The sequence below is a fragment of the Nesoenas mayeri genome (assembly GCF_963082525.1).
Source record: "Nesoenas mayeri genome assembly, chromosome: 3".
Taxonomy (NCBI): Eukaryota; Metazoa; Chordata; class Aves; order Columbiformes; family Columbidae; genus Nesoenas; species Nesoenas mayeri.
Genome location: NC_137544.1, coordinates 96,066,198 through 96,092,926, shown reverse-complemented (window position 1 = coordinate 96,092,926; position 26,729 = coordinate 96,066,198). Strand labels below are relative to the sequence as shown.

General features: G+C 40.3%; 1 protein-coding gene across 1 annotated transcript in view; it reads left to right on the top strand.

The window, feature by feature from the left end:
- The window catches only part of KCNH1 (potassium voltage-gated channel subfamily H member 1), a gene marked incomplete at both ends in the record, with an annotated part of 180,444 nt that overhangs the window by 103,573 nt on the left and 50,142 nt on the right, over positions 1-26,729 (top strand). The window contains one exon of the mRNA XM_080342918.1: positions 2,828-3,024. Coding sequence (XP_080199044.1) covers positions 2,828-3,024 — 197 coding nt within the window. The remainder of the gene's footprint in view (positions 1-2,827; positions 3,025-26,729) is intronic.

Here is a 26,729-nt window from a genome sequence, read left to right as displayed (position 1 = left end):
GCAGAAAACTATTTGGCTTTCCAGTGCACACTTAGCTGGCAGTGGAAAAGGTTTTCAGCCCACAAATCCAGCAGGGAACAGAAATGATTGATGGTAAAAGCTTAGATCATCCACTTTAAGTGTGATTGACAGACAGTGTTGCTGGCAAATGTCTGGGATTCAGCAAGCTGGGAATAAAAAATGCAAAGTACTGACAAACAAATGGCCATCTGCATTTTTCTAGCTTTTAAATCTTTCTTCAGAGGTAAGGTGAAATATATAAACCCTAGAGTTATATGTAAAAAGAGGTTTTTGACTCAGGCTCTCTAATGTAGCCGTTAGACTTGGGCAACTACGTTCTGGCACACTTAGAAGTCTCACCTTGCTCTTCTTGCTTTCCAGTTGCAGATGTTTTTGATAAAACACACTTAATCTGCCCTCCTTTTTTTTTTTTTTTTGTTTCTCCTTTTTTTCTAAGTGTTTGATCTTACTTTATGGAGATCACAAAATTGAAGGGGAGATGGTATGCATTTCCTTATTATGTATAAGAGGACAATTGTTCTAATCCACTGCAAATACTCCTAGATGTAATTTTAATTCCTGCTTGCTATAAATACTTCCTATTGCTCCATTTCTCCTCACTTTTCTATGAATGTCAAACACAAGTTTTTTTAAGATTCTGACAATCTAGATTGATACTTTTTGTACGCATCATTTAGAAAATACACTTGACAGAAACAAAGCAGTGTGATGCTTGTGTGAGTGCCTTGCTTTGGAAATTGAACTGAAATGTAGGATTGATTTTTGACTAGATCACTGCCTGTTAACTCGATTTACTTCAAGGAAATTGTTAATGATAATAAACAGAACGACTTATTGTTTTAGCCTGGTTTGTTTCTTAAAAATTGAGGCTTCTGTGATCTGGCTCAGTTTGTGGTTCATGTGTTGCTTTTCTCTGGTTTGGCTCAGTGGGCACCCAGCAGATGTAGCTCCTTCGTGTGCTGCTCTTGTCACCCATGGGACGCGGCTCCCTGGGGTGGCAGGAAACTGCAGGAGGGGGAGCTTTTCAGGAGTTACATGTAACAATGGGAAACAGGGATCGCTGCCACAGGTAAAGGACACAGTCGTGTCTTTCTGTGTTATATGAAAAGCAGAACTAAATTTTAAAAATAGTGAGTTGTAACTAACTTCTGCTGTGTCATTCCACATGTAGGCAAAGCAGCACCATGCTGTTTGTACTTGAATTGTACTAATTATTCTTCATGTTACTGTGGGGCAGTAAAATAATTATTGTTATTTTAAGGTAGGAATTCTTGTCTGGAGATGTTAAGAAATATGCTTAGAAGGGAACTAGAATTCTTCTCCCTTATGCTTGGACTACCAGCTCTAACTGTTGCTCATCAGTGATGGCACATTTCAATACTTGATAGATTCCAGAGTGTTAATTAAAACAGTTGTTTAGCTAATTGCCTGGAAGATTGTGAGTAAAAGCATATTTATTCCAAATGCAAACAATCCGTTTTTACTCAGTGAAGCATATCAGTTTTTATGGTGCATAAAAATTGTTTCACTTCAATTTTGAATATATTGTATGTTTGTCTGTCTAAAAGCCTTGTAGATCTATTTTGAGTACATGGAACCTTTTTTCTTAGGCTGTTTTTAATGTATCTACTGAAAAAGCATGTGTTTAAATAATTGAAAATGTGAAAAGTCATTATCATTAAAATGAGAAGTTGCTTACTGCACTGGGCTATTGGACACCCACCACGCTTGCTGTTATGCAGCCTTTGTAGTATTTATGGATGTTAGCACTGTCCTATGTAAAGAGACTAGCGGTGGAAGAAAGAGTATCACTATGATGCCTTTGCCTAACCTAGTGGAACAGGTGGTTTCAGTGTATATATGTATTGAAAATGGAAATAAAGTCTATGCTCCTCCAAAGTGTTTAGGGACTAACTAGGGGGACTGCATAGGTCTTTTGTGGAAGATTGGGGGCACAGAAGTGTGAACCACAGCTTATTGCACTAGAGCATGGCTTACCATCAGGCTGATAGCTTCTCCTTGAAGAGAAAAGGCTTATCATCTTATGGAAGAGATTAGGTAATGGTGGAAGGGCTCAAGGGCTGAGATGGGAGTTCTGAGTTTAATTCAGAAGTTTTCTTGACCTTTTTACTCATGATAGTTCTCTTGACTTTTGTATAGACTTTCTTTCGTGAATATTTATTTAGGGAATGAAATCTAAAAGGGCCCAGCTGAAGTCAATGTACTAATTCCTATTTTGATGCTTTGGCTTTAAGAATTGCTACAGGCAAAGTATTACTTATAAGACAAGGGACCATGTGGTTCATCCCTACCACAACTTGATAGACATTGTGAGTGTATTTCTTTGTTGTTTGTCTTAAAAGTGATATGCAGTTGGTTATATAACACAGCAGGGGTTTAAGAGGAAAATACCATTCAAAACAAGAACAGTGTAATTTTTTGTTAGCATGGTAATGACTGAATATTCTTATCTTGTTAGCCTTAAATGTTGGAAAACAGGAAAAAAAGACCATTACTCTGTAAAGGAGCTTGCAACTTTCTCCTGAACACTTCCTTCCCATTTGTTCCCAGCCTGAGCTGGGCTATAACCAGTGAAATCCTGAGTGGGGGCTACTCCTCAGGCAGATTTTGATATCCTTGCCCTGTGTTGTAGTGCCCAGACCGGTGCATATGCCCTCACCGCAGTGTTTTTTTCTGACCACATAAAGTAGAAGAACTTTGACTATATAAATAAGATACATGTTTTTTTATATTTTGGGTGGAAATAGTACCATTATTGAAAGCGGTGCTGCTGCTCTTTCTCTAGGCAAAGGAGACGTTTTTGGTGACGTGTTCTGGAAGGAGTCTACCCTCGCCCAGTCCTGCGCTAATGTAAGGGCTTTGACTTACTGTGATCTTCATGTGATTAAGAGAGATGCCTTGCAGAAAGTGCTGGAGTTCTATACAGCCTTTTCACATTCCTTCTCCAGAAATCTCATTTTGACCTACAACTTGAGAAAAAGGGTAAGTAGCTTTGATTTTAACACATACTGTATAAATGATCACTTTTAAGGACTGTCTGTATGAAAAAACTGAATTGCTCGAATTCTGGCATTCTTCATAGTCTCTCATAAGAAGGTTTTTCAGAACTTGCCCAGGAGGCACTGCTAGCATGTGGATTCAAAAGGCCAGAAGTATTTATTCCAGTGCTAGTTTTAAAGGAAGCTGGACTGTGTATATGTGAAAGTATTTTACATTTCTATGAAGTGGACGGATTCCAAGCAGATTTGTGAACAGTCAGGCATTTGTGATAAGCGGTGTTCACTACTTTCTGCAACTTTCATTTGTAAAACAGCCAAAATATGTTAGAGGTGTTGCTTGATGTTACGAGGAAAGTGGAAGAAAAGGTATGAAATCTAATATATGGAACAAAAGTCAACAACAGTAATCACAATGGAAAAGTAATATGAACATGACTGATTCTATCAAGAGTTGTTTCTTTTAGTATCAATCACATTTTGCAATTACTTTGCTTATCTATAATGTTTCCATTTTCTTCCATTTGATTTTTTGGCTCTCTTCATTTCTTCCTGCATGCCAGTTCAAGTTATGTTGTCACAAGTGAATTATCGTAACCTGTAATCTTCAGCGAACCACTTCTGTAGAATTCTATTAAAACTGTAGTGGGTATAATTCTGTTGACATGATTTTATGATGCAATGTAGAAGACAATAGTATTACATTGAAAAGAAATACATTGGAGCACCTATACTTTAAAATATTATGATATAAAGATACTTGAGATCAGCTAAAAAGATATGTTTGATAGATTTTTTTGTGTTCCTAAAAACAGTTCTCCATGGTAACTCCCAGGTGCCAAGTAAGTCCTAGGTAATTACACCTGAAAAAATAGAAACCTTTTAATCTTTGAAGTCTGTTTTGTAAAATTAGACTTTAAGCCTACAGTATCTTTTTTATTTTTAACCTAGTGGTGCCATACTGAAATTAAAATAGTGCGATGATATTTTCTATTTGCATATGTTATCAATATAAAACAATCAGCTTTTCAGTATTGGGCAAAGAAGAATGTGCTATCTACACTTTGGTCAAATGAATAAAAGCTCTGGTAGAAAACTGATGTAACTGAAAACTAACAAGCAAATTTATACTTGAGGATTTCTTCATAGGACATTTCTTTCAAATGACAGTGAGTTCCTGAAGGGCAAGGAGATACATATACAGCTGCAAGATGATTTAGAGAGACATTCTATTAAAAACTAAGTTTAAAAACCAGCCACTTACCTGGTGTTAATTAATATAAGAAGTAAAATAAATGGAAGAATTTGTTATTGAGATCACTTAAACCATTGGTGTCACTGACTGGCATGTTTTAAAATAACACTGTTGGTAATGTGGTAAGATGGTCTAAGAATATGTAACTAGATTTTTTTTTTTTTAATGTCAGTAGAAATAACGAACTTTGAGGCATAGAAGGACCAGCTCTCTTAAAGCTCACAGTAACGCCAGCAGAGTTGCATCATTTTGGATCTGCTGTGAGCCAAAAGTCCCAATTTTAGAATCAAATGCCTACTCCAGAACTGACACTCTTTCTCACTGTGTTCATCGGCATAGCTCATCTCAGCTGAAGTTACAAAATGCTTTTTACCCATGGTATCATAATTCCTGTGCTGTCAATTTTCTACACAAAGTGTTCCTAATAAAAAGATACAGTTTATTATGGCAATTTCCATCCAGTTATTCAAATAATTGGATTTTAATTGAGTTGCATTCAGCAGAAAAGTGGTGTTGCTTGATAATGGAAGTGAGAGTCTGATGGTTCTAAGTTAACAGACAGTAATTTTATTTATTTTATTCAAAGAAGCCTGATTGCAATCAGAACGCAAATGTTCAATAATGTAAATAATGTATCCTTTTGGAAATGCATAGAAGGTACGATACTTTAGAGATTGGATATAATGCACGTTAAAAGGCAACTTTTGAGAGTTTGGAATTTAATCTGGTTTAAATATCTGTGAATCTTTTATAGAAATAGCTCCCCAGCCTGTCGCTTCTAACACTTCAACTGGTCTATTTCTGCAAATGGAATTTTATAGAATTCAGATGAGCTGGTAGCTTCTGTGAGTTACGTTTGTGATGTATTGCATATTCTTTGCAACATAAATACCAGAATTACACTTTTCATTTCCAAATACAGTTTCATCACTGGGTCCAGAAGTGTTCAACTAGTTGAAGTGTAAATACCGTGTATTCATCCCAAATATATTTATACAGATTCCAAATACATGAAAAAGCAGCTTTGGGGATTTTTTTTTTTTGCCTGAAGGATCTCTTGGGTATATTTTTAGACTTGGTTATTCCTCTGAGGTGTCCCCATCTCCAGGGTACACATACCTTTGCTTGGTCCATGATACTGAGTGTCACCGTGTAGTGCAAGGTGCTTTCTAGCCAAGTCTTGCTCAGCTTAAGTGAGCTTTAGCATGGGCCTACTCTTTCGCCATGTTTACATGCTCCTTGGCTTCTGGGGCTCCTCCAGTGATCCCTTCCCTTGTGAAGATGGGACACCCTGTCCCAGACCCTTCAGTGCCAGGGTCCGGATCCACTTGCTACCGATGGTGACAGAAATCCGCAGACACACACACACGTTGTAAGGTACTAAATCTAACTGATCTTGATCTCAGCTAACTCTAGAGCTGGATTTAGGAAAAGTAAAAAGTATCTTCCCTCCATTACCTGTGCTCCTCTTCCAACCAGTCTTGACTGTGCTTTGGAACTGAGCTTGGAGGGCAGAGTGTTTGTCTTCTCTTGGTGTCCTCCCTAGTGTTCTAGGGCTGCAGTTATGAAATGTTGCTGCCCATGACATTTTACAGCTTAGTGGCCAAGGGGGTCGCTTCCAGAGCTGTCCCTGGCATGCTGTGGATGTCCAAGTCTGTGCTGTGAAAACAGTCTCTTTTCACTCACTTTCTTGGCAAACACGGGTGAAATAGCCTCTTTTCTGAAACTGTCAGCTCACTGTCATGTGGCTCCCCGAGCAGTTTCCTTGAGCAACTGAAATCTCTCCTGAAGTTATTAGCTGTCTAGTTACCTTTGGCTGGAGCTCAGACTTATGGTAGAAAACTTTATTTTACCTGAAGAGGAAGAGAAAGGAGACCTTTAATTAACTCTTTCTGCTGCCAGTCATTGACATTTTCATGTTAATTGGAAGCAGGGGAGAATCAGCTGCTCCATCTATCTCTCCAACATCTTAAGAAGCTGGAACTGCAGCCTGTGATTCTGTGTCAAACCCCAGGGCTTTGCACCTGAGAGGAAGCTGACAGAGAAGTTCTCAGAGCACTTGCTTCTGTAACAATGTTGTGAAATTAAGGCAGGTTAACTTGATGTTTCTCCTCATTTTTGGAATCTCAGAGAGGAACCAGAGTGTAGACACTGGGGTTATGTTGGATGGTCAAAGGGCAAACTCACCCTTAGGGAGGGTGTGCTAGATGAAAGACAAACATTGCAGATTTGGAGGGCCAGGAGGATTCACAGGCTGGATGGAGGTCTGTTTTTCCTCAAGAAGCTTTAAACACTTTGGGGTTTCCAGCCTAGACTACATAGCTCTGGGTTAGTAGGAGCATAAGAAGAGAGAAGCTTGCATGATAGTTACTTGTTGTTGTCCTTTGCTTGTGGTGAGATACAAGTTTGCTGGAACCTTCTTTAGGAATGTGAAAGGCCTTTGGTAGCACTTGCAAACGTTCTGGTTTTGGCAGTTGTGTCCTTCCATGTGTATGAGCTTTGTGACTAATGTTAACTTAGAATGGGTTGTTTCAGTGTGTTTGCTCAGTTCATTCTGCTGCAGCCATAAATGATGTTATAGCTCAAATGATCGCACAGACTACATAAAAGAGAGAATTCTTATACATAATTTATTAAGCTGAGATTTCTCTAGTAAGCCATTTTAGCCTGGACAGAGATTAAATGACTAATTCTGAATTCTTTGGAGTATAATGATAGAAAGCGCAAGTTGTTTTTCCAGAAGTTGGAATTTGTGTCGTGGAATAAAAGAAGGAATGGAGTAGGATGTAGATATGTTATTTGGGATTTTGTAAGACTGAAGGAAATGGCAAAGAACATGCTGCATTTTTACAAAGAAAGTGTGTTTAGTGAACTAAAGCCAAACTTTCTAGTCAGGAGATATTACTTGAGAGCAGTGATTGCAGCAGAGTAGTCTGTCTCCCTGCCAGTGTAAGATTGCTTGCTTTTGTACGTGTAGAGGTGTGCTTATTCCACACCACTCCAACTGTGTCAGTGGACAGGGTTCTCACCACCTCTTTCTAAAAGCTATTTTAAAATAATATAACTGTTCTTTCCTCTTCATATTAGCTTCACCTTTCATCTTTTTGTACTGTAAGCTCTAAATAGAGAGGGAACCTCTCTCAGATCAAACATTCCAGCTAGGAATGTTTCAGACCTGGATTCTAAGTCTTGGGGAGTTTGGCAGCAGGTTGTTTTCAGAGATGCAATCCATAGCCTTGTATTCTGCCTTTCCACGTGGCAAATTTTCCAATTATTTTTCAATGTATAGGTTTAAAACTTTATCCCAGAATTCTTTCTGATGTGGAAGGCTGAATTACTGGAAGATTTTAACAAAGCTTTCTTAAAATAAGCGAGAAGAGTGAAAGGTTTTAATTTTAGAACATTGGCTATTTGATGGTGGATTTCAGAAAGATCGAACTGACAGCCTGTTTCTTTCTTCTGTGTTTTTACTCACCAAAACAATCTCATCAGTCCTGTGGGAAGAGAGGTTTGATGCTTGACTGGCATGCGTCTTGAAGCACTGAACACCCAGAACACTGGACATGACCGAGAGGTCTGGATGGATCTCTGGCTTGGGAGTTATGTCATATTAGCTGGCCAGGAGGCAAAGTTGTCATTTTCAAAAAAATCTTCAAAATGTAAAAACGCACTTAAGTACTTAACTACCATGCTGCCTTTTAAAAGCTATTCAGGTAGTCGAATGTTCTTATATTCCCTGTTTCTCTATGCCAATCTAAGTAAAACACATTTTATTCTGTTTCCTCATTGGTAGATTCCATATTGTGTCTTTGCATCTTCTTTCTGGCCTTGAACAACTTAAGTTTTATCTGTCTTTAACAGATAACCGTTTATATAGCTCACAGATTTTTGTGCAAGTCGTCTTTACACCCTGGGCTGAAAGTGCTCTGAGGCACGTTGCATGTTGTTAGGTTTGAATGTCTGCTATGGATAATTTAAGTGAAGTGACTGTCAGTGAGTTGAAACCACATGCTTTGAGGAGGACGTGCCCTTGTATTTCTTCCTTCTCCATCCTTGCAGCTTGTTGGACTCCTTCAGATAAAGTCTTACTACCCAGACTTGGAGAGGATTTGTCCAACTGCAAGCATTTAGCATTCATATTTCTACAGTAATTGTAAGTGTTCGGCCCAGAGTAACTCCATGAGTTTTCAGATACATCATCTTAAAAGTTTGGTTTCCAAAACCTTTAAACTCTAAAGTTATTTCTGTTCTATTTAAATCCATGTGGCCTTGAGCCGTAGGGTACTGTGCGTATACAGAGGGGGATCTGTCTACAGACAAATAGTTTACATAGCGGGAATGTGTATGTACAATAGCAAGACATAATGAACTAAGAACTTCTAAGACAATGTAGTGGATTGACCTTGGCTGGTTGCCAGGTGCCCACCAAGCTGCTTTATCACTCCCCCTTCTCAACAACAGGAGAGACAAAGGGAGAAAAATATGATAAAAAGCTCGTGGATAAAGATAAGAACAGAGAGATCATTTACCAATTACCGTCATGAACAAAACAAACTTGACTTAGGGAAATTAATTTAATTTATTACCAATTAATTGGAGTAGGATAAAGACAAATAAGAACAAATCTAAAAAACACCTTTACCCACCCCTCCCTTCTTCCCAGGCTCAAATTCAGTCCAACTCTTCTCTCTCCTCCCATTGAGCAGTGTGGAGGTGGGGGAGTGGATGGTGCAGTCTGCCGCTCCTTCCTTTGAACTCTCTTCCCCTGCTCCAGCATGATGTCCCACTCATGGGACACAGTCCTTCACAAACTTGGTCACAAGTATTGGTCTTCACTATGGGCTGCAGACGAATCTCTGCTCTTGCACCTGGAGCACCTGCCTTCTTCGTTGACCTTGGTGTCTGCAGAGCTGTTTCTCTCACATATTCTCACTTCTCTCTCTCAGCTGCTGTTTCACAACATTTTTTACCATTTCTTAAATATGTTGTTGCAAAGGTGCTGCTAATGTCACTCATTGGTTCAGCCTTGGCCAGCGGCGGGTCCGTCTTGGAGCCAACTTGAACTGGCTCTGTCTAACATGGGGACAGCTTCTGGTTTCTTCTCACAGAAGCCACCTCTGAAGTCCCCTGCTACCAAATCCTTGGCATGTAACCTGAATACAGACAACAAAACTGTTCTGTTATTTGTATTCAGTACATGATACAATTTCATGAAAATTTTAACTGTAACTTAGATTATGTGGGGAAGCAGTCAAACACTTCTTTAAACTGCTCTTAAATGACTAATTCCTTTTAAACTGATTTGATGCATTAATCACGTGAGATGCCTTCTCCTACTATGAATAATCAGCAATTTTTCATCCATTTAGATGCTGTAGTATAATGTCTGTACAATTGTACCATACAAAATAAGATACATATTTCCACAAAGGAATGTCACATTGAATTTCTGGTAGGTCACTCGCTAGTAAATCCCATTAAAACAAAAGTAACCTAGTGACCAATAGGTATTAATAACCCTCAATAAAATAAATTGATGGAAGAGCTGGTAGTGTTGGGGGTACTAATTGAGAGGAAGCTCAACATGAGCCAACAGTGTGCCCAAGTGGCCAAGAAAGCCAATGGTATCCTGTCCTATATCAAAAATAGTGTGGTCAGCAGGACAAGGGAAGTGATCCTTCCCCTGTACTCTGCATTGGTGAGGCCACACCTGGAGTGTTGTGTTCAGTTCTGGGCCCCTCAGTTCAGGAAAGACATTGAAGTGCTGGAGCGGGTCCAGAGAAGAGCAACAAGACTGGTGAAGGGACTTGAGCACAAGACCTATGGGAAGAGGCTGAGGGAGCTGGGGTTGTTTAGTCTGGAGAAGAGGAGGCTTAGAGGTGACCTCATCACTCTCTATAACTACCTGAAGGGAAGTTATAGCCAGGTGGGGATTGGTCTCTTCTCCCAGGCAGTCAGCAATAGGACAAGGGGGCATGGGCTTAAACTCTGCCAGGGGAAATTTAGACTGGATATTAGAAAGAAATTATTTACAGAGAGAGTGGTCAGGCATTGGAATGGCTGCCCAGGGAGGTGGTGGACTCGCCGTCCCTGGAGGTTTTTAAACTGAGATTGGACAGGGCACCTAGTGCCATGATCTAGTAAATGGACTGGAGTTGGACCAAGGGTTGGACTTGATGATCTCTGAGGTCTTTTCCAACCCAGTCGATTCTGTGATTCTGTGAATTTGGAATTACAGTTAATCTTAAAATGGAAGAATATGATTCGTTTGTGAGGCTGATACTGAAGCCATAACTGCCTTGAAGTATCTTCAATAAGAGAATATTTCCTGTTCTGTCCTATCAAAGATTTCTGATTTTTCACATGTTGGTCACTAAATACTTAAAGATCATTTGCATTCTGATCACTGAATTAGAAATTAAATTGGTACAGACTGAATTTATAAAATTACAATGTGTTTTCTAAGTATGGAAAGCTGTGTCAATGTTATGTCAAAGACAGACATTCCAATGATAGTCACTCCTTGGAAAAAAGATGGGGGAAATAGAACAAGTTCTGGTCATCCTGAAATGGAGGTTAAGCACTTTCTTCATTAATCCAGAAATTGGATCGATATTTTGGTTTTTTAATCACATTTTGAGTAGACCCGCTTGAATTGTTTTTGAAAGTTGTTGTTTGTTTGTTTGTTTGTTTTTCCTCAATGACCCACAAAATATGCAGCCTTAAATGTAAAAAAAAAAAAAAAAGCTGACCTTTTAAAAATCTATAGTGTGTTCATGAAGTCTTCCCATGTATGGTAAAGCTATTCTGAGTAGATGAAAAATACAGTTAAAAAGGTTGATGGTGAATTAAAATAAAATTTGTTTTCAGACTATTTTAATCCTTAAAAAAAGAAGGCATAATTGGCTTCTGTAAAGCTATTTTCAGATCAGTAATAGAAAGCTAATGTAAAAAAGGATTTTCTCTTATTTTTAACATGCAACCACCCACATCAGCTTGTTTATCAGAAGAACACGTTACTTTGATTTTTACCCTCCTCCACCCACATAGACTAAAGCATAGAAATAATTTTAAATAGACAAAGGTTACTTACTGTGACTGAGGATTCCCCAGAATAGCTTCCATAAGCCTTTTTAAAATAGAAAATGATTTTCCTAGGAACTGGGGAACTTCTAAATCTTGGCCTACCACAGGGGACAGAAGACTACCATCCAAAAGACAGTGTAACTGCTCTTAGGGAGTCTGGGAATCTGATCTTCTTTGTGAAAACAGTGAAATGCTTGCTACTATTTTTACAGTAGGAGGGATTAGTCCTTAGTTTAAACTCATATTCTTCTTACTACTGTGTTGCCTTAGATAAATAGAAGTGCAATACGGATACTGAAGGGAGGCTGAACAGCAGCCTATGTACTGTGTTATATTGTGTGCATGGGGCACAATCCCCTGCTCACAGTTAAGCGTACTACAGTACCTTAGCCCACTTTTGGACCAAGGATGTTCCAGAGGCATTCAAATGAGCTTCTACCCTTTCTCCAAAACTTGAAGTCTATCTTCTACTGCTTACCATGACTAAGTGGCCAGAGTTTCAAAATCTGTCTATTTTTTATTTATTTAAAAAATAATATACATTTATTATTGGTGCCTGTCATCCTTCTGTGTGTACATTTGTAATAACTGACCTATTGCTGAATCTCTCAAGTAATTAAAACATTATGCACTTTTTCTAATATATGAATGCTGTTGCACACGCTTTTTGCCTGTATGTGCCATGATCTGTCATGTATTATAACTGCACTAATTATGTCAATGCCTTGGTAACCTCTGTGCCCTGGTGAGTGTATTTTCTGATATACCCTGGTGCTTCATACACTCTGAAGCTTTACTGACCAAGTAAAAGACAGAACAGTGACCTAATATCCTCCTGTGTTTTTTTTCAGCTCTAAGAATGATCTCTCCTGTCTGTAGTCTTGGAAGCAGCTGACTCTAGAACAAACTCTTATTAAAAGAGTGTGATTTCCTGGCATAATAGCTTTGATCTTCTGGTCTTCTCTAAGGTCATTAAAAGCTGAACTCATAGGCCTGGAAATCCAAACACTTAAGCTGTTCAAGACTCTCCATGAAGGAGAGAGACTGTAGGTAACTGTGCAGTGTGAAAGTTGAGTTACAACGGCAAACCTAGATCCTTGAGCAATCAAACTTCATAATCTAAGTGATCAGATCAGTTCTTTCTTCGGGTCTCCAATGCAAGCTGAAATAGCTGCCCTCTAGGGAAAAAAAAAAAGGAACAAAATTCTGGAGGTTACTACTAACGTTGCGTAGAGAGTTTATGATCCCTGCTCCAGACCAAACCCTACCTACAGGTTGTCTGTTTTCTAGCTTGAATGTTGACCTTTATTGTAACTGTGAACTCTTGGATAGTGAGACAAAGAAGTCCTTTTCCTCTTTGTCTACCTGAGCCAGTCTCCATGGCTCGTCCAAGGACTCTATTTGATATGCACCATGATGTGCATAAAACAAATAGCTCACCTTAGATGTGACAAATGCTGTTAAGATTTTGTGTGAAACAAAGCAGTTTCACAGCTTGATTTATGGACCTTGGGAGGTGCCCACAGTATTTGTGTCAAATTATCCTGCATGATTAGACACCTGATATTTTTCCTGTATCAGTTCTTGAGAATCAGTCTTCTAGTTGCCTTTGAGCAAGTATCTTGCTTGGGGGATACAGCCAGGAGTGTACCACATTCCTTTGTCTCAAGCCTGCTGCAAGAGTCATACAGGTGATGTGGTGTCTGATGTCAACCTGCTTGACAGGCCACTGCCCATTCCAGCGTGACAATGAAGTGTTTGACTGCTGAACGTGAAGTGGAGTAACTACTAGGTGTGGCATTGTGAAAGCTGTTGAATTTGAAATCCAGTAAGCTTTACCACCATGGGAATGAACCAATTGCAAACAAAACTTGCTATGGCACTGTGCCAGTCACCGTCACCTGCTATGACCATCACTAGTGACTATTACCACAGCTAAGGTCAAGTGGCAGGGAGGGTGTTGTGTTGGGCTGTGGCTCAATATAAGAACTTGCTGAAATACTTTGAGAGCAGGATCACGAATCAGCCCCTCTTTATTTGGTATTAGCTTCACAGCAGGTAATTGGGTTTTTCCTCAAACTATGTATGATTCCTTCCTCAAAAAGAAATGCATTGCCATGTCAAACACTTGTTTGGATTCAGATTTTCAAACAGAAATATTATACTTGACACTGATTTGGAATATTAAAGCCCTATGCAAATGAACGTACTAAGTGTTTTTTAGGGCAACTTTTCTAAATTAGTGAACTGCAGAGAGTGCTTACACTCAGCTCCACTTGAAAACACTGTCAGTATTGTCACTCTTGCTATCGCTTTTTTTGATTCCCACTCATTTTCTCTTTCTACCTACTACATTCCAAAATGGGGTGTGAACTTCAGTATCTTGTGTAAGGGCACTTCCATATATACACTGAGTTCAGTAATATCACCCTCAACAGAAGCAGGAGCATACAGTGGCAGGCTACTTTGTGTATACTCAGCATCCCAAAATGCTGTCCGTATAGGACTTGGGGTGGAATAGTGCTATCCATGCTGGACAGCTGGATATGAAGTGTTCTTAATTAAACACAGATCCAAATGCATTGTCTGCCTGTGCAGCTGTGAGACTGCATAATGTTTTTGCCAGATTTTTATCAGGAGCTAAGTCTGCTAAATCCATGTTTAATTAGTACAGCATTATGAATGTGAAAACCTGACGCCAAATTAAAGTCATATTTGAGACTTGAATACTATGTGCTTTTGTTGCCGTATACTTAGGCGTTTTATCTTTTTGTCACCATCTTTTGGGGTCTTTTCCAAATACAGAAAGGAAAACGCTCAACATGTGCCTTGTTCCAAGTCTTTGTGACTTTGTCAAACCACATCTACACCAGGTTTCCAGCATGTGTCCCCAGGAACCATGCAGCCAGCACAACCTGGCCTTGTCTTGCAATTCATCTAAAGGTACTATGCCTTCAGCTTAACATTTCAGAGGATGTGCTTCCATCATCCTGATTAGCTTCATGCTTGGTCATTTCTACCATATGCTCTGTGAAAAATATACCACATAACTAAATTATTTTGTGATTTATTTACACAGCTGACATCAGATGATTCAAGACAATTTCTGCCAAAATAATTTTGTAACACATTGATGTTTTACTTTGTAAACTGCCATAAGCATTGACTTCGTGTGAAAATGCAGAATTATGTTCCCCTTTTGGAAATGTTTTTCCTTTATTCTTAAAACAAAAACAAAACGAAAAGCTACAACAAACACCTAACAAAATGCTCACAAAAATACCAGGACATTACTCTTTAAAAAGCGCTAATAGTATACACAGGTTGACCAGAACAGATAAATCTGTATCTCCAATTTTCAGGGTTGATGTGTGTTTATCTTACAAAAGTTGAATAAATAATGTAAACTCTAGCATTCTTCACTGTTGCAGAAGCAAGGCATGTTACAGTCTTCCTTCAAGTAAGGGAGTGGGCAATTTGTTAATTGTTTTCCAAGGTTTCACAGGAAAGATGTTATTTATGGCCCTTTATTATCTTGATTAATGAAAACAAAATTGCTGTTGACTTCCATCACATACTTGATCAGATAGTTTAGGCTAGAGGTGAAATACGAGGATGCTGTAACCTTTGCCCACGTTATGATACAAAGTAATAGCAGAGGAAGAAAATAGTGTTATCTCTAACAAATGGATATTGGCTTTGCTATTAGAACTATGTTGTAGCCTAGAAACATATTATTAGCCTCTGATTTCCCTTGACTGCATTTTTCAAATTGCTCAGGCAGCAAGTCTTATAGGAGTAGAAGTTGCATTGGGTAGTTAAGTGGCTTATATGCTTTCGGTGATTATCCTGTACCCTTTCCGGAAGATGAGATTCGCATTTAGTCCAATGACAAATTCATTGGAGTAAGTGGAAGAAGTAATAATGAAAAGCTTTTATTTGGCATGTAATTTGGGAACAGTTCTATCCTTTAACATAAAAGCATTATGATCTTCTTTGAAAGTAACATTCAAAACTGTAATTTGCTTTTGATAATCAAGACAGTTCATAAATGACCTTCATCATTCATACCCAAACCATCCTGTAACACAGATGTAGCTATGAAAGGAGTTTGAAGAACTTGTGGCTTCTGGCTTGTACTATATTTGAGAAATGAATGACTGTTTGTCTAAGTTTGTTATTGATCTGTTATTTTAATGATATCTAGCATATTTGTTAGTGATATGAAGGCTTAACTTGAAAAATACCAAGGAGGTGTTTCTTATTGTGCTCTCTGAAAATCTGTAATTAAATATAGCATATTGCTTGTTTTACCACATTTTCTAATCAGTAAGGTTTTCCGAGCCCCATCATTGTCACCAGAGTGCTTTTCAGAAAGGCACACTTTGTAGAATTATAAGGCCCCTACCAGATTACCTTTCATAATACTGTCATTTTCTTACAGTTGCAATTGCTTTACTGAACATTTTAAGGTTTACAAGTGGGCACTTCATCCACAGATCTCATATGGGGTTTTATTTCTTTATAAGATATTCAGTAATTTCTTGTCCTTATGTGAATGGAAACTCACATGTAGAGGATTAAGTGAGTTGCTGGATTGTAAAGTGTCTCTCAGTGACGATGAGGGACAGAACCAGGATTTTCTAGCCGTATGCTCTACACAGCGTAGAAGAACTTTGAAGGTTTGCAGCATGTAGCATTACCTGTTGAATTATACCATGCGTAGTGGAAGAGCAGACTCTAATTTTGTGCAGCAGTCTTGCAAGAGGCCATTGCGTCTGCTCTCTGTCTGAAAGACAAGTCATCCTATGAATAATAGATATTGAATAGTACATACAAAGTGTGCTAAAGGAAGCAACAAAAAGAGCAAAAACAAGGGCAAGATTGCAAAGAGAGACTAGAAAAACGGTACTTGGAACACAAGCTTGTCCCTCTTCCTGCATCTTCCTGCATTTACACTGCATCTACAAAGAGAAACCCTCAGTAGATAAGCGAGTTAAACAGCATCCAGCAGAGAAAGGGGCAGGAGATAAAAACAGTGTAGTGTCTGGTATCTCTCCATGGAGATGGGTGGAAAAAACTGGATGAATGGAGCAGCTGGTGGTATGTGATCCACAAGGCCGTACAGCAGTAGGTAACTGGAGACTGAGGCAGCTTACTTGCTGTGTTTTCATAGACCAAGTGGACACAATGAAAGCAACCAAGAACAACCTGAAATTGTCTTATTTACTAGCTTTTCCCCTAGTTGGCTGCCAAGGACACCCTTCTGATCGCACCATTTGGCAGCCTATCTGCCACCCCTTCCTGCCAACAGAAGTTGCAATACAGCAACATCTGTGCTTTCGTGATCCCTGTGGAATATTATTAAAGCAGCCAGAAGAAAGATATGAATAAGTCAGGCGTACTTGAGTACTTTCCAGTGATGTTACGTCACTTGAGTTGCTTTCTCAGCTATCTGGATATCCTAGTATCTAAGTCTAACCCTACCTGCACCATGCCTTCTAGAAAGCCTGATGTGAGGCCACTGTGCTGCAGGCAGCGTCATGCGTTGCTAGTACCACAGTGTCCTAGAACCAGGGGTACCCAACATGCTTTTTCAAAAGATGAATGACATGGATATAGAACGTGCCTTTCCCACTGAGCAGATCATGGTGCAGGGCCTGTGGCATGGTGATCATCAAAGGCACTCTTTATTGATATTTCCACATGGTAACCCAAATGGTGCATGATGGATCCTGCTCCTCCTGCTCCTCCCGTGTGAACGTGAGTGACAAGGCTGCTTAAGGATCAGAACAGAAATAGCACTTGCGTCCTGTAGCCCTCCCACCTTGGAGAAACAACATGTGATCAAGCTGGAGGCTGCTGCTCTGCGGTTGCTGGATGAGTGCCGAACGTGGGTTTGTCAGACTACCCAGACTCGCTTAGCAACCGTGTGTGTGCTTGGGATGTGCCGAGCCAGCCTCAGCACACCCTGCTGCCTGTCCCTGCCTGAGCATGCCTGCCAGGTCTTGTTTTCCCTTAAGAATCACTCCGCATGTGTGTTTTGCTCTGTTCTGCCCACCAGCAGGTGAACCCCACACCTGCTTACTCACTCAGCCTTGAAGATGACTTGGGCCAGCGATGTCCATTCAGACAGCTGGTACATCTTATGCTCTGTGAGCTGTGTCACATTGCTGAGTTGTGAGAGCATCTTCTCAGGTGATAGTGCTGGAGCCAAGAGCCCAGGGAGGAGAGGAGAAAGGGTGTTCTGCCTCAAGTGAGCAAACAGGTCTGCTGGGACAAGCACCTAGAGGTCAATGATGGTTGGTTGGCTTTTCAGGTACAGCCCCCATGGTGGGCCTAGGGAGGCAGGTGAAGCAGGATGACCTCTCAAAGATCTGGATCTCTCCTGAGTCTGATTTCTTTCTCCGTTCCCCTCACCTTGCCTTAAGAATTCATGACAGGTGGCAGAGCTAGGTAGGATGCCTTCCATATAACTGAGTTGTTTTATGGGAGTGTGCATGGTGTGGACCAGCAGTGTGTGTATTCAAGTCTAAATGGGCTTAGCTGCAAGGCATGGTGGTATCCACGGCAGTAGGTGCCCTCTCAGGGCTGCACTGAAGACAAGTTAGAGCCTGCTAGAGACACCAGGCTGGGCAGCAGCTAAGAAAACAACATTCGTGCTCCAGCTTGAGGCCATCTTTCATGCTCAGTACTCAGGAATGTCCTGAAAGAGCCGTGTGGCACTGAGTGTTGTTAATTTTACTTCAGGAGTGTCGATGCTAATTGGCCTGGAAGAGAAGATTTTTTTAAAGGATTACTGTTCTTCTGAGATATTTAGAGGTTTCTAGCACAAATTGTTCAAAGCATAAACTGTTGCTTTGAAACCCCGCACAGTTCAGTTCAGGGTATTTTGTGGTTCATGGAGCCGTACAACAAACAAATAGGAACAGTTCTTATGGCTGAGAGCCTCCTAAAATGGATCTGACATTGGTGGTGAATACTTCTGTTGAAGAACTTTCCGATCCTTCTTCAACTGGAGGTTTCTAGTCCCTTTATTTTTGTAAATGCTGAATCAATTCTTTGTATGGTCAGAGTGTAAGGCAAGAGTGAGCAGATAAGAGTAGAGTGGGAAGAAGTCTTTTAATATATTATTAACAAGCTAATCAAATTCCTTTGTAATGGGTGTCATGTAAAGGTAGCTAATATTAGTTGGTATTTTGCTATTGCTGGATCAGTGGCTATTTTGTTCCCACATGCTTATCTTGGGACATTCTAATCATCACTGTGTTAGGCTTCCCACTTGATTTTTTCTTCAGGGTATAGACATTGTAACTTGCACTTGTTGCAGAAAGAGAATGAACAATGAAAGATCTCAGAAAGACTTTCTTTAATAGCATAGTATTAATTGGTAAAGATCGTTTTCCAGTCCAAATATTCTTTGTTTACTATTAAAAAAGCTTCAATTGCCTTTAGATATCCTATGTGATTTAGAGAAACAGACAAATTATTTAATTTTTATTTTGTTTAACACTGCAATGGAGCAAACAACAGATTTGGAACAAGCTGCTTACTAGACCTTGGAAATTAAACTGCTCTTTTTATTGGGCACTGGTAAAGTGTCTCTGCCTTTCCTGATGGCAGACAAGCCTCAAATACATTGACTCATGCTTGTTAGGGTTCCATCAGGCTCCTTTTATTTTCTTGATTATGATTCTATTGCTGCCGCCAAGGCAGGAGCTCCTGCTTTGATTTCCCTTGAAACTTGTGCTTGCCAGAGAACTTCTCCCCCTAGAACCTGGTGTGAGTTACATCACGAGAGCCCAAGGTACAAGGCTATGGACTAGTCTCTAGGCAGCTATTTAATGCAGAACATTGAAGCTTTTTCTTACCTCCTTTAAGTGAGGATCTGTCTGCATGCAGCATTAGCTGAGACTGGAGCAGAGGCTTTGGAAGACAACAATAGTTTAATTTTAACTCACAAATCTAACTGTTTTGATAAGGTCATCGTTGAGAGCAGTATTTTGGTGACTGAATGTGGTACTTTGAAGCACTCTTGTTCATGCCATTCTTGATCCTTAGTGAATTTTCTCAAAGCTGAAAGCCAGTAGTCAGCAGCTTTCACAGAAGTGTGGGAGCTTCAGGTGAGTGAACCACTAACCTAAGTGCCTTGAGCAATCATGAGTGCTTTCTCTGACTTGCCTAACACACTCTTAAGATAAGATGCTTAGAGGCAGACTTCTTGCTTGCCTGACACCTTTTCAGGTTCTAAAAGTGCTATTAATAACCCATTTTCACCTAAGTAGTTTTAGTTCCTGTACTACTAAAATAGTAATAGTATATTTACTTTTGGTTTTTTTCCCCTTTAATTCTGTTCAGGTTTACACAGGCTCACGTTCTGCCTTTGTCACCATGTTTTCCAAGTATCTTCTGGTGGGGCATAAAGCAAAAGCACTCGCATCTGAACATCTGCCATGTGCAATTAATTATTTATTGTCTTTTTACCTTGGGCAAGTAAATGTATGTTCAGTACAGTGGTTTATTTTGGTAGGGTTTCTTAGTTTGTGTCTGTTAAAGAAGGTGGAGTCTGTGTATAGGGTACAGCAAATGGTAATAGTTTCTTAAAAGTGAGGTGAAGTAGAGCACCATCTAATATTGCACATAATTATGCTTCCTTGATGAGGTGCATCTTGTGGGCAGTATGGTTATTGTCCCCTAGTAGTGAAAGGCTAAAAGGTTGTTCACTGGAATTACTTCTGTCTTTTATATACAAACTATGTTTCCTCTCTTTTAAGTATTTTAAGAGTGTTACAAATATGACTGTGTAAAGATCAGCAGACAACACAGTGGCAGTGCAGTAGGTTTTCTTGTTTTGTTTTAAGAAAAATATACAATAAAAGAATATTCCAGTCTCGGTGTTTCACAGGACGTCATTTGATATTTCTCTCGATTTTACAAAATTTGAGTGAAATCCCAGACTGCTAAATCTAAATCAAGTTCTTCGTATTAATGCTGCTAAAAAAAAAAATAGTGTATTTTCAGGCATTAGAAGATTAATTGTTGGCTGATCTCTTCAGTTACTGGTGAGAAAAAGAAAACTGTTACTTGTTCCAGAGTTGCACATCATTTGAAGATCCAGTTGTTGCAGCTGCTGTATGTCTGTAATGAACTGAGTACTGCCTAAATCTGTGGGGCTTTTTAATTGATGTACTTATAACTTCCTTCTTTTCTGCTCTGACTCACCTTTTGGATGTTAAATTGTGTAACCTGCCAGCCAATTGCCTGCTATGAAAAGAGTTGTACCTGCAGGGATTATTATTCAGTATGTCTAATAATTTTCATATTTTAGTGATCTATTTTTGGATCATTATGCAACCCACCACTCGGTGGGACTAGGCAGAAAGGAATAGGGCAGGATTGGATGGTAATAAACATAAACCATTTGATGTGCTCAGCCAAGCAGTGGGGGTGCTCTGGGCACAGGTGATCTGCTTAAAGCTCTATTGCTTTGTAGCAATTTGCTGTGGTCTCCCCCAAAATACAAAGCCATTTCCTGCCACTTAAATCTCTTGGCACTGGGGACAGGAGGGCTTTCAGCAACTGCTGTATAGCTACTGGCAGGACTCTTCTGCTGTCAGGTAGGAGTGCCCCTAAAGAAAAGCACATGTATTTATGTTTGTGCGTATAGTAGACAAGGATTGAACTGCAATTCAAAACAGTGTCAATATATGCTAGAAACTGCATAGTAAATCACCATATGTTCCAGAGGAAATGCTAAACAAAGTCCTGTTCGCTTTATATGTGCACAGCTGACTGGCAAGCATAAAGGCAGACTCATGATGGGGATGCCATCATGTGCTTTTCTTTGCTGTCTCGGAGCATGATTAGAGCCCATCTGCTTCCCTTACTGCTGGGGAAGCGTAGGAAAACATTCAGCCCAAAGTTTTGCTGCTGGAGTGTGCACACCAGGAAGAAGGGAGCTAAACCCGAGGAGATCTCTCATATGTATTTGTTCTCCATTTCTTTTGAAGTACAGCATTTTACAAATTGCTTTGAAATTATCTTCCTTCTGTGTGTCGTACTGCTCTGGCTTTACGTCTGTGTTGTGCCAGTCTGACGTTTGCTTAGCTGTAGTTTGCAGACCAGGCATCTCTGGGAACCAGCCTCAGTCCTGTGTGCCGGTTAGGCTGGCTAATACAATTGGGGAGGTGGCAGTAGGCATCTCTGTTCTTTTTACCTGTGCCAGCACGGAGTGTTTAATGCGTCACTAAAGCCCTAAGTGCAGGTGTTAAGAGTGGTGGTGTTTGCTGACATGTTTGGCAATCTGTTTGGTTTGCATTTTTTTTTCCAGGCTCTTTAGGCTACTTGAAATATCTGATAGAAAGTCATAGAAAAGACTAATGACTTCTTCTTCCTTCTTCTTCGCTCCCCCCCTCCCCCTTTTTTTTAATAAAACCTGATTTATTTTAATTTAGCTTTCTTCCAACTCGACACCTATGTGCATTGACATTGCTGTACAAGGATAACGTTGACTGCTGTGACACCTACTGGTCGAGCTGAGCTGAACAAGGGAAGGCTTTCGGTACTTTCTCTTTCCTCTTTTAATGGTAATTCCAGGTAATGAGTTTGCCCCTTGGAGCAAACACAGCAGGGATGGTGTCTCTTGGAACAACTGACACATCTTTCAATAGATCTACCGATACTTTGTGCATTAAGAAATTTAGATAATCACTTTTCTTTTTGCTTTTAACTGTCTCTTCCATTCCTAGTAGCTCTTTAATCTTCACGCTCTTTGTTTCATCTTTCTTATCTTTATTCAAGTTTCTTTTTTATCATCCCTTAATAGTATTGAGAACTGCAAGGAAATCACTTTGAAGGCTTCTCTGAATTGCCTTTCTCCCCTTGAACTGTTCTTCTTCATTATCTGTGATCATTTCTTCAGTGCTGGAGACCTACTATTGTTTTATTGCCCTGTTAGGCATTCCACTTTTCTGGGAAAGGTAAGGAGCCATTCATGCAACTCCTTCCATGAGATCTCATACCTAAGGATGTTTTGTGAGTATTGAGATAAATGGAGCTTTTCTGTATATATAGAAATAAATATGTTAATAATTCCATAAAAAAAAAAAAAAAACCAGCTTTGCATTTCCATTGAACCATGAAGAATATATAAAATTTCATAACTGGAGGAAAATTTTCTGTATACTTTTTCAGAGAGATAATTTTTGTGCACTCAAGTAGTGCTGCAATCTTCTAAAAATGCATTCTCCTATGTGTGATTCTGGAACATGCCATTAATCCAAAAAGTTACAGAGAGGGCTTCTCAGGTTATTCTTCCTTTGAGAGTCTTGAGGACAATTTATATTCTAGAAGCTTGAGTAGCTTGAAGTAAGTTAAAATTGCATGAGGTGACTTGACCTGATCTGGTAGTCCTCAGTGGCTGACAGGGAGGAATTCCTGCTCTCTCCTCTTCCCTGTTTCTGGATGCATATTTCTGTCACTCACTTTATGTCTGGCAGCTCTGACACTGTTCAGTCCCCACCTGCAGGCTCGTTCAGTTCACTGACCTGGCAAAAAGAGAGAGGATGGGTCATGGGACTTTCCAATCTGATGAGTACCATTGAGTATCAGCAAGGGACAAGAGGTGTTTGGGAAGCAGAGGTGAGAAAGGAGCTGCAGTAGGAAGCAGGTAAGTGAGGTCTCCCCCTTTTTAGCAGCAACAAGCTTTGTCAACTCTAGCTTTCACTTCCCTGGTCTGCCAGCTCTATGGAATCTTGCAGTGAGCTGTGGGTCATGCTGCCATTCCTCCGTCCTTTTTGTTTTCTCTGATTCTGGGTAAGTTCTTGCATTACATGTTTAGTGTAGGCTCTGCCCCCTGTCTAGAGCACCTGGCAACATGACCAATGACCAGCATGCCTTCTCTTTCTCCTCCCTTGGGAAAGATTTGGGCATTCCCATGCATCACCATGTTCTGGTGGTTTTCTTGTTGTTGTCATAGTTTGGGGTGGTTTGTTTTGTTTTGTTATTTTTGTGTGTGTGTGTGTGTGTTTTTGTTTTGTTTGTTTGTTTTTGTTTCTTGGTGTTGGTTTTTTTTTGCACATGTGGCATTATTTTTTGTTACAAAAGGCCAGTGAAATACCTATCAGCTTTAGACTGAAGTTTGTGAGGGTACTTTTTCTGTTGGTATTTCTGACCCTTAAGAGACCTTCATGTCCTGCCCAAGTAGGCTTTGCCTTTACAGTGTGAAGTTATTCCATACCAATGAACAGAAGATTTTGCAAGAATTTTCCCCCAGAACTTAAATGGTTTTAACATACCCCTGGAAGTTGGGGAGCTGAAGAGAAAATGGGAAACCGAGCAAGATTTTACATTCCTTGGGAATTCTGTGAAAAGTTGGGGTTGCATATGCTATTATTACAAAAGATTATGGTACTGAGGATTGGTATTGGTAGTCTACAATAATTAAAAATTGTGTATTGTGTATCAGTCTATAGTCTGACTGAGAATGAATTGAGATGAGTAAATAAGCTCAGCATCGGAGAGGAAGGGATAGAATCTCTATCAGACAGCTGAGATTGTCAAAGTGTTGCTCACGGTACAGGCTACTCCTGAGCAGATTAATCAACTTTGCTATGCCAACCAGAACAAGCTTATTTTGGTTTTCAACTTTAAAAGATCTGGCTCAGAACACAAAGCACACCAGTGATGGCTATTTACTTTTCTGATGCTATTCTGACTCCAGACTTCATTTTAGAAAGTTGGTTTTGTGCAGCAATGGATGTTAGTGTAAGGTGCTGAAAAGTTCCTGCTTACCTGTGCCCTCGCTGAGGTCTGAGGGCAGTGGTGGTGATGATGTTAATTATTTCAATCCAGTAACAGTAAAATGTCCTTAGCAAGTTGAGGCCCTCAGACTTGCCTATTGCTGCCTGCAAGGAGCAGTCAGCATGTGAAGGATACTGGTGTGAAGCAAAACAGCTTGAAGCATTATTCCTGTTGTACTGATGGGGAATTATTAATAATCTCTCTCTGTCTGAAGGGTTGGAGTTACGAAAGAGTTCAGTACGTTGTGGGACTTCGGAAACCTGTCATGGTCTGGTCACCCATTAAAGTCTCTCAACCTTATTAGTAATTTAACTCTACATCTTTGTTATTTTTGATCCCTTGATATTAAATGACTTGCCCAGGTTCACGCAGGAAGTCTGTCACAGACTCAGGATCTAAACCCAGATGGACAGATTCCTAGTCCAGGTCCTTAGGCTCTTTCTGGGGTGTCTTCTCTGTAAGCCAGGTCCTTAAAAAGAGCCTGTCAGTCAAGTGGCACTTCCAGTAAGCTGTAATACCTCTTAGACTAGAAACCTACAAAGTAAACCTGCATTTAGTAGCCACTTTTGCACAGCAATAGTGTGCCTTTTAGTGACATATCAGTACGAACTGTAATTTGAAATCTTGAATTATAGAAATCTCTGAGTCTTATTTTCATCACAATTCTATGGTTAGCTAGAGAACCCTGTGAAGAGACAACTGACCTTGACTTAATGATATACATCCACAGTGCCTAATTTGTGATAATGTCATTTATCTGATGGTAAAATTTCAGAGAGTGAGAGACTACAATTTAATTTCACCTTTTTCTGGTGCTGTTGTGGCAGTTTGTCTTTGCCGTTGAGATGTAGTGGGGCACTGCGTACTTTAAAGGTTTCTGTATGGGCTGGCTGGAAATAGAGTCTCCTGCCAGGTTTGGGTACAGCTCAGACACTGAGGCAGAGCTCTGTCACTTTAATGGAGCTCCAAGCAACAGAGTTCTGATGTCTCCAGTGCAACCACTCTATTAAATTACTTGTTTAGAATTCTTTGAATTACTTATTTGAATTCTTTCTGTGAGATTGAAAATCTATTACCTAGCAGAGGAATATCAGTGAACCTCTAAGGCCACTTTGGTTGGTGCCATATCCAGATGTGGTATTCTGTTTCCCAGGCACCCCTTAAGAGTAGAGCAGGGGCTGGCTGGGTTTTCCCATGCTGAGCTTCCATTCATCATCTTTCATCATCTTTCTATGGAACGTTAAAGTCTATGGAATATTGTGTCCAGTTCTGGGCCCCTCAGGTCCAGAAGGACAGGGAACTGCTGGAGAGAGTCCAGCATAGGGCAACCAAGATGACTAAGGGAGTGGAGCATCTCTCTTATGAGGAAAGGCTGAGGGAGCTGGGGCTCTTTAGTTTGGAGAAGAGGAGACTGAGGGGTGACCTTATTAATGTTGACAAATATACAAAGGGTGAGTGTCACAAGGATGGAGCCAGGCTCTTCTCAGTGACAAACAATGGTAGGACAAGGGGTAATGGGTTTAAGCTGGAACATAAAAGGTTCCACTTACACTTGAGAAGAAACTTCTTCTCAGTGAGGGTAACAGAGCACTGGAACAGGCTGCCCAGGGAGATTGTGGAGTCTTCTATTCTGGAGACATTCAAAACCCGCCTGGACACCTTCCTGTGTAGCCTTATCTAGGTGTTCCTGCTCGGGCAGGGGGATTGGACTAGGTGATCTTTTGAGGTCCCTTCCAATCCCTAGCATTCTATGATTCTATGATAACAGGCTCAAATAGAGCAGGCAGGAATGTACTAGCATCCCTTGTACCTTGATGACTCTTCTCCCAGTCTGCTTGCTCACAGAATCACAGACTGGTTGAGGATTGAAGGAACCTCTGGATGTCATCTTTTCAACCTCTCCATGCTCAAGCATGGTCACCTAAGACAAATTGCCCAGGACCATTTAATTAATCCTTAGAGACAATGACAGCCAGAAGCCCACAGCAAGTTCCCAAGTCATGTTCAAGAAGGTAGCAAACTGCACAGGAATCCCTTGCTGGCCACAGCCCGTTGCGGCTCTCCTCTTCCCTGGGAGGCTGCAAGACCTCCTGTCACGTGTAACCCTCTTGGCCCCAAGAATGCGCTGTGAGACCCAGGCGGCTGGTGAGATGGGGCTGCTCAGCAGGCATGCCTTCTGCTCACGAGGTGAGGAGGTAGGCAGCTTTTCCTTCTCACACTGAGTCTCCTTCATGGCATTGTCTCTGCAGAGCTACAGTGAAGAGTTTGTCAGCGTGCCTGCTAAATGTTTGCAATCAGGAAATGGTAGTTGTTAGGCTTACGTGCGCCCCATGTACTCAACGTCACAGAGACCAAAAATAGAAATGTGATTTTCTTTCTAACCTTGTGCGTCAGCTTGAATAGTAAGAGATTCTGTGCCTTTGTCTTGCATTCTTCTTTTGCGTTACTGTAAAGATATCTGATTGAATACTAAGTATTACTTGTTATATCAAAACCCACAATGGGATGCTCCTGCAATCTTTTATTGTTATATTGAGCCTCTTTTTTTG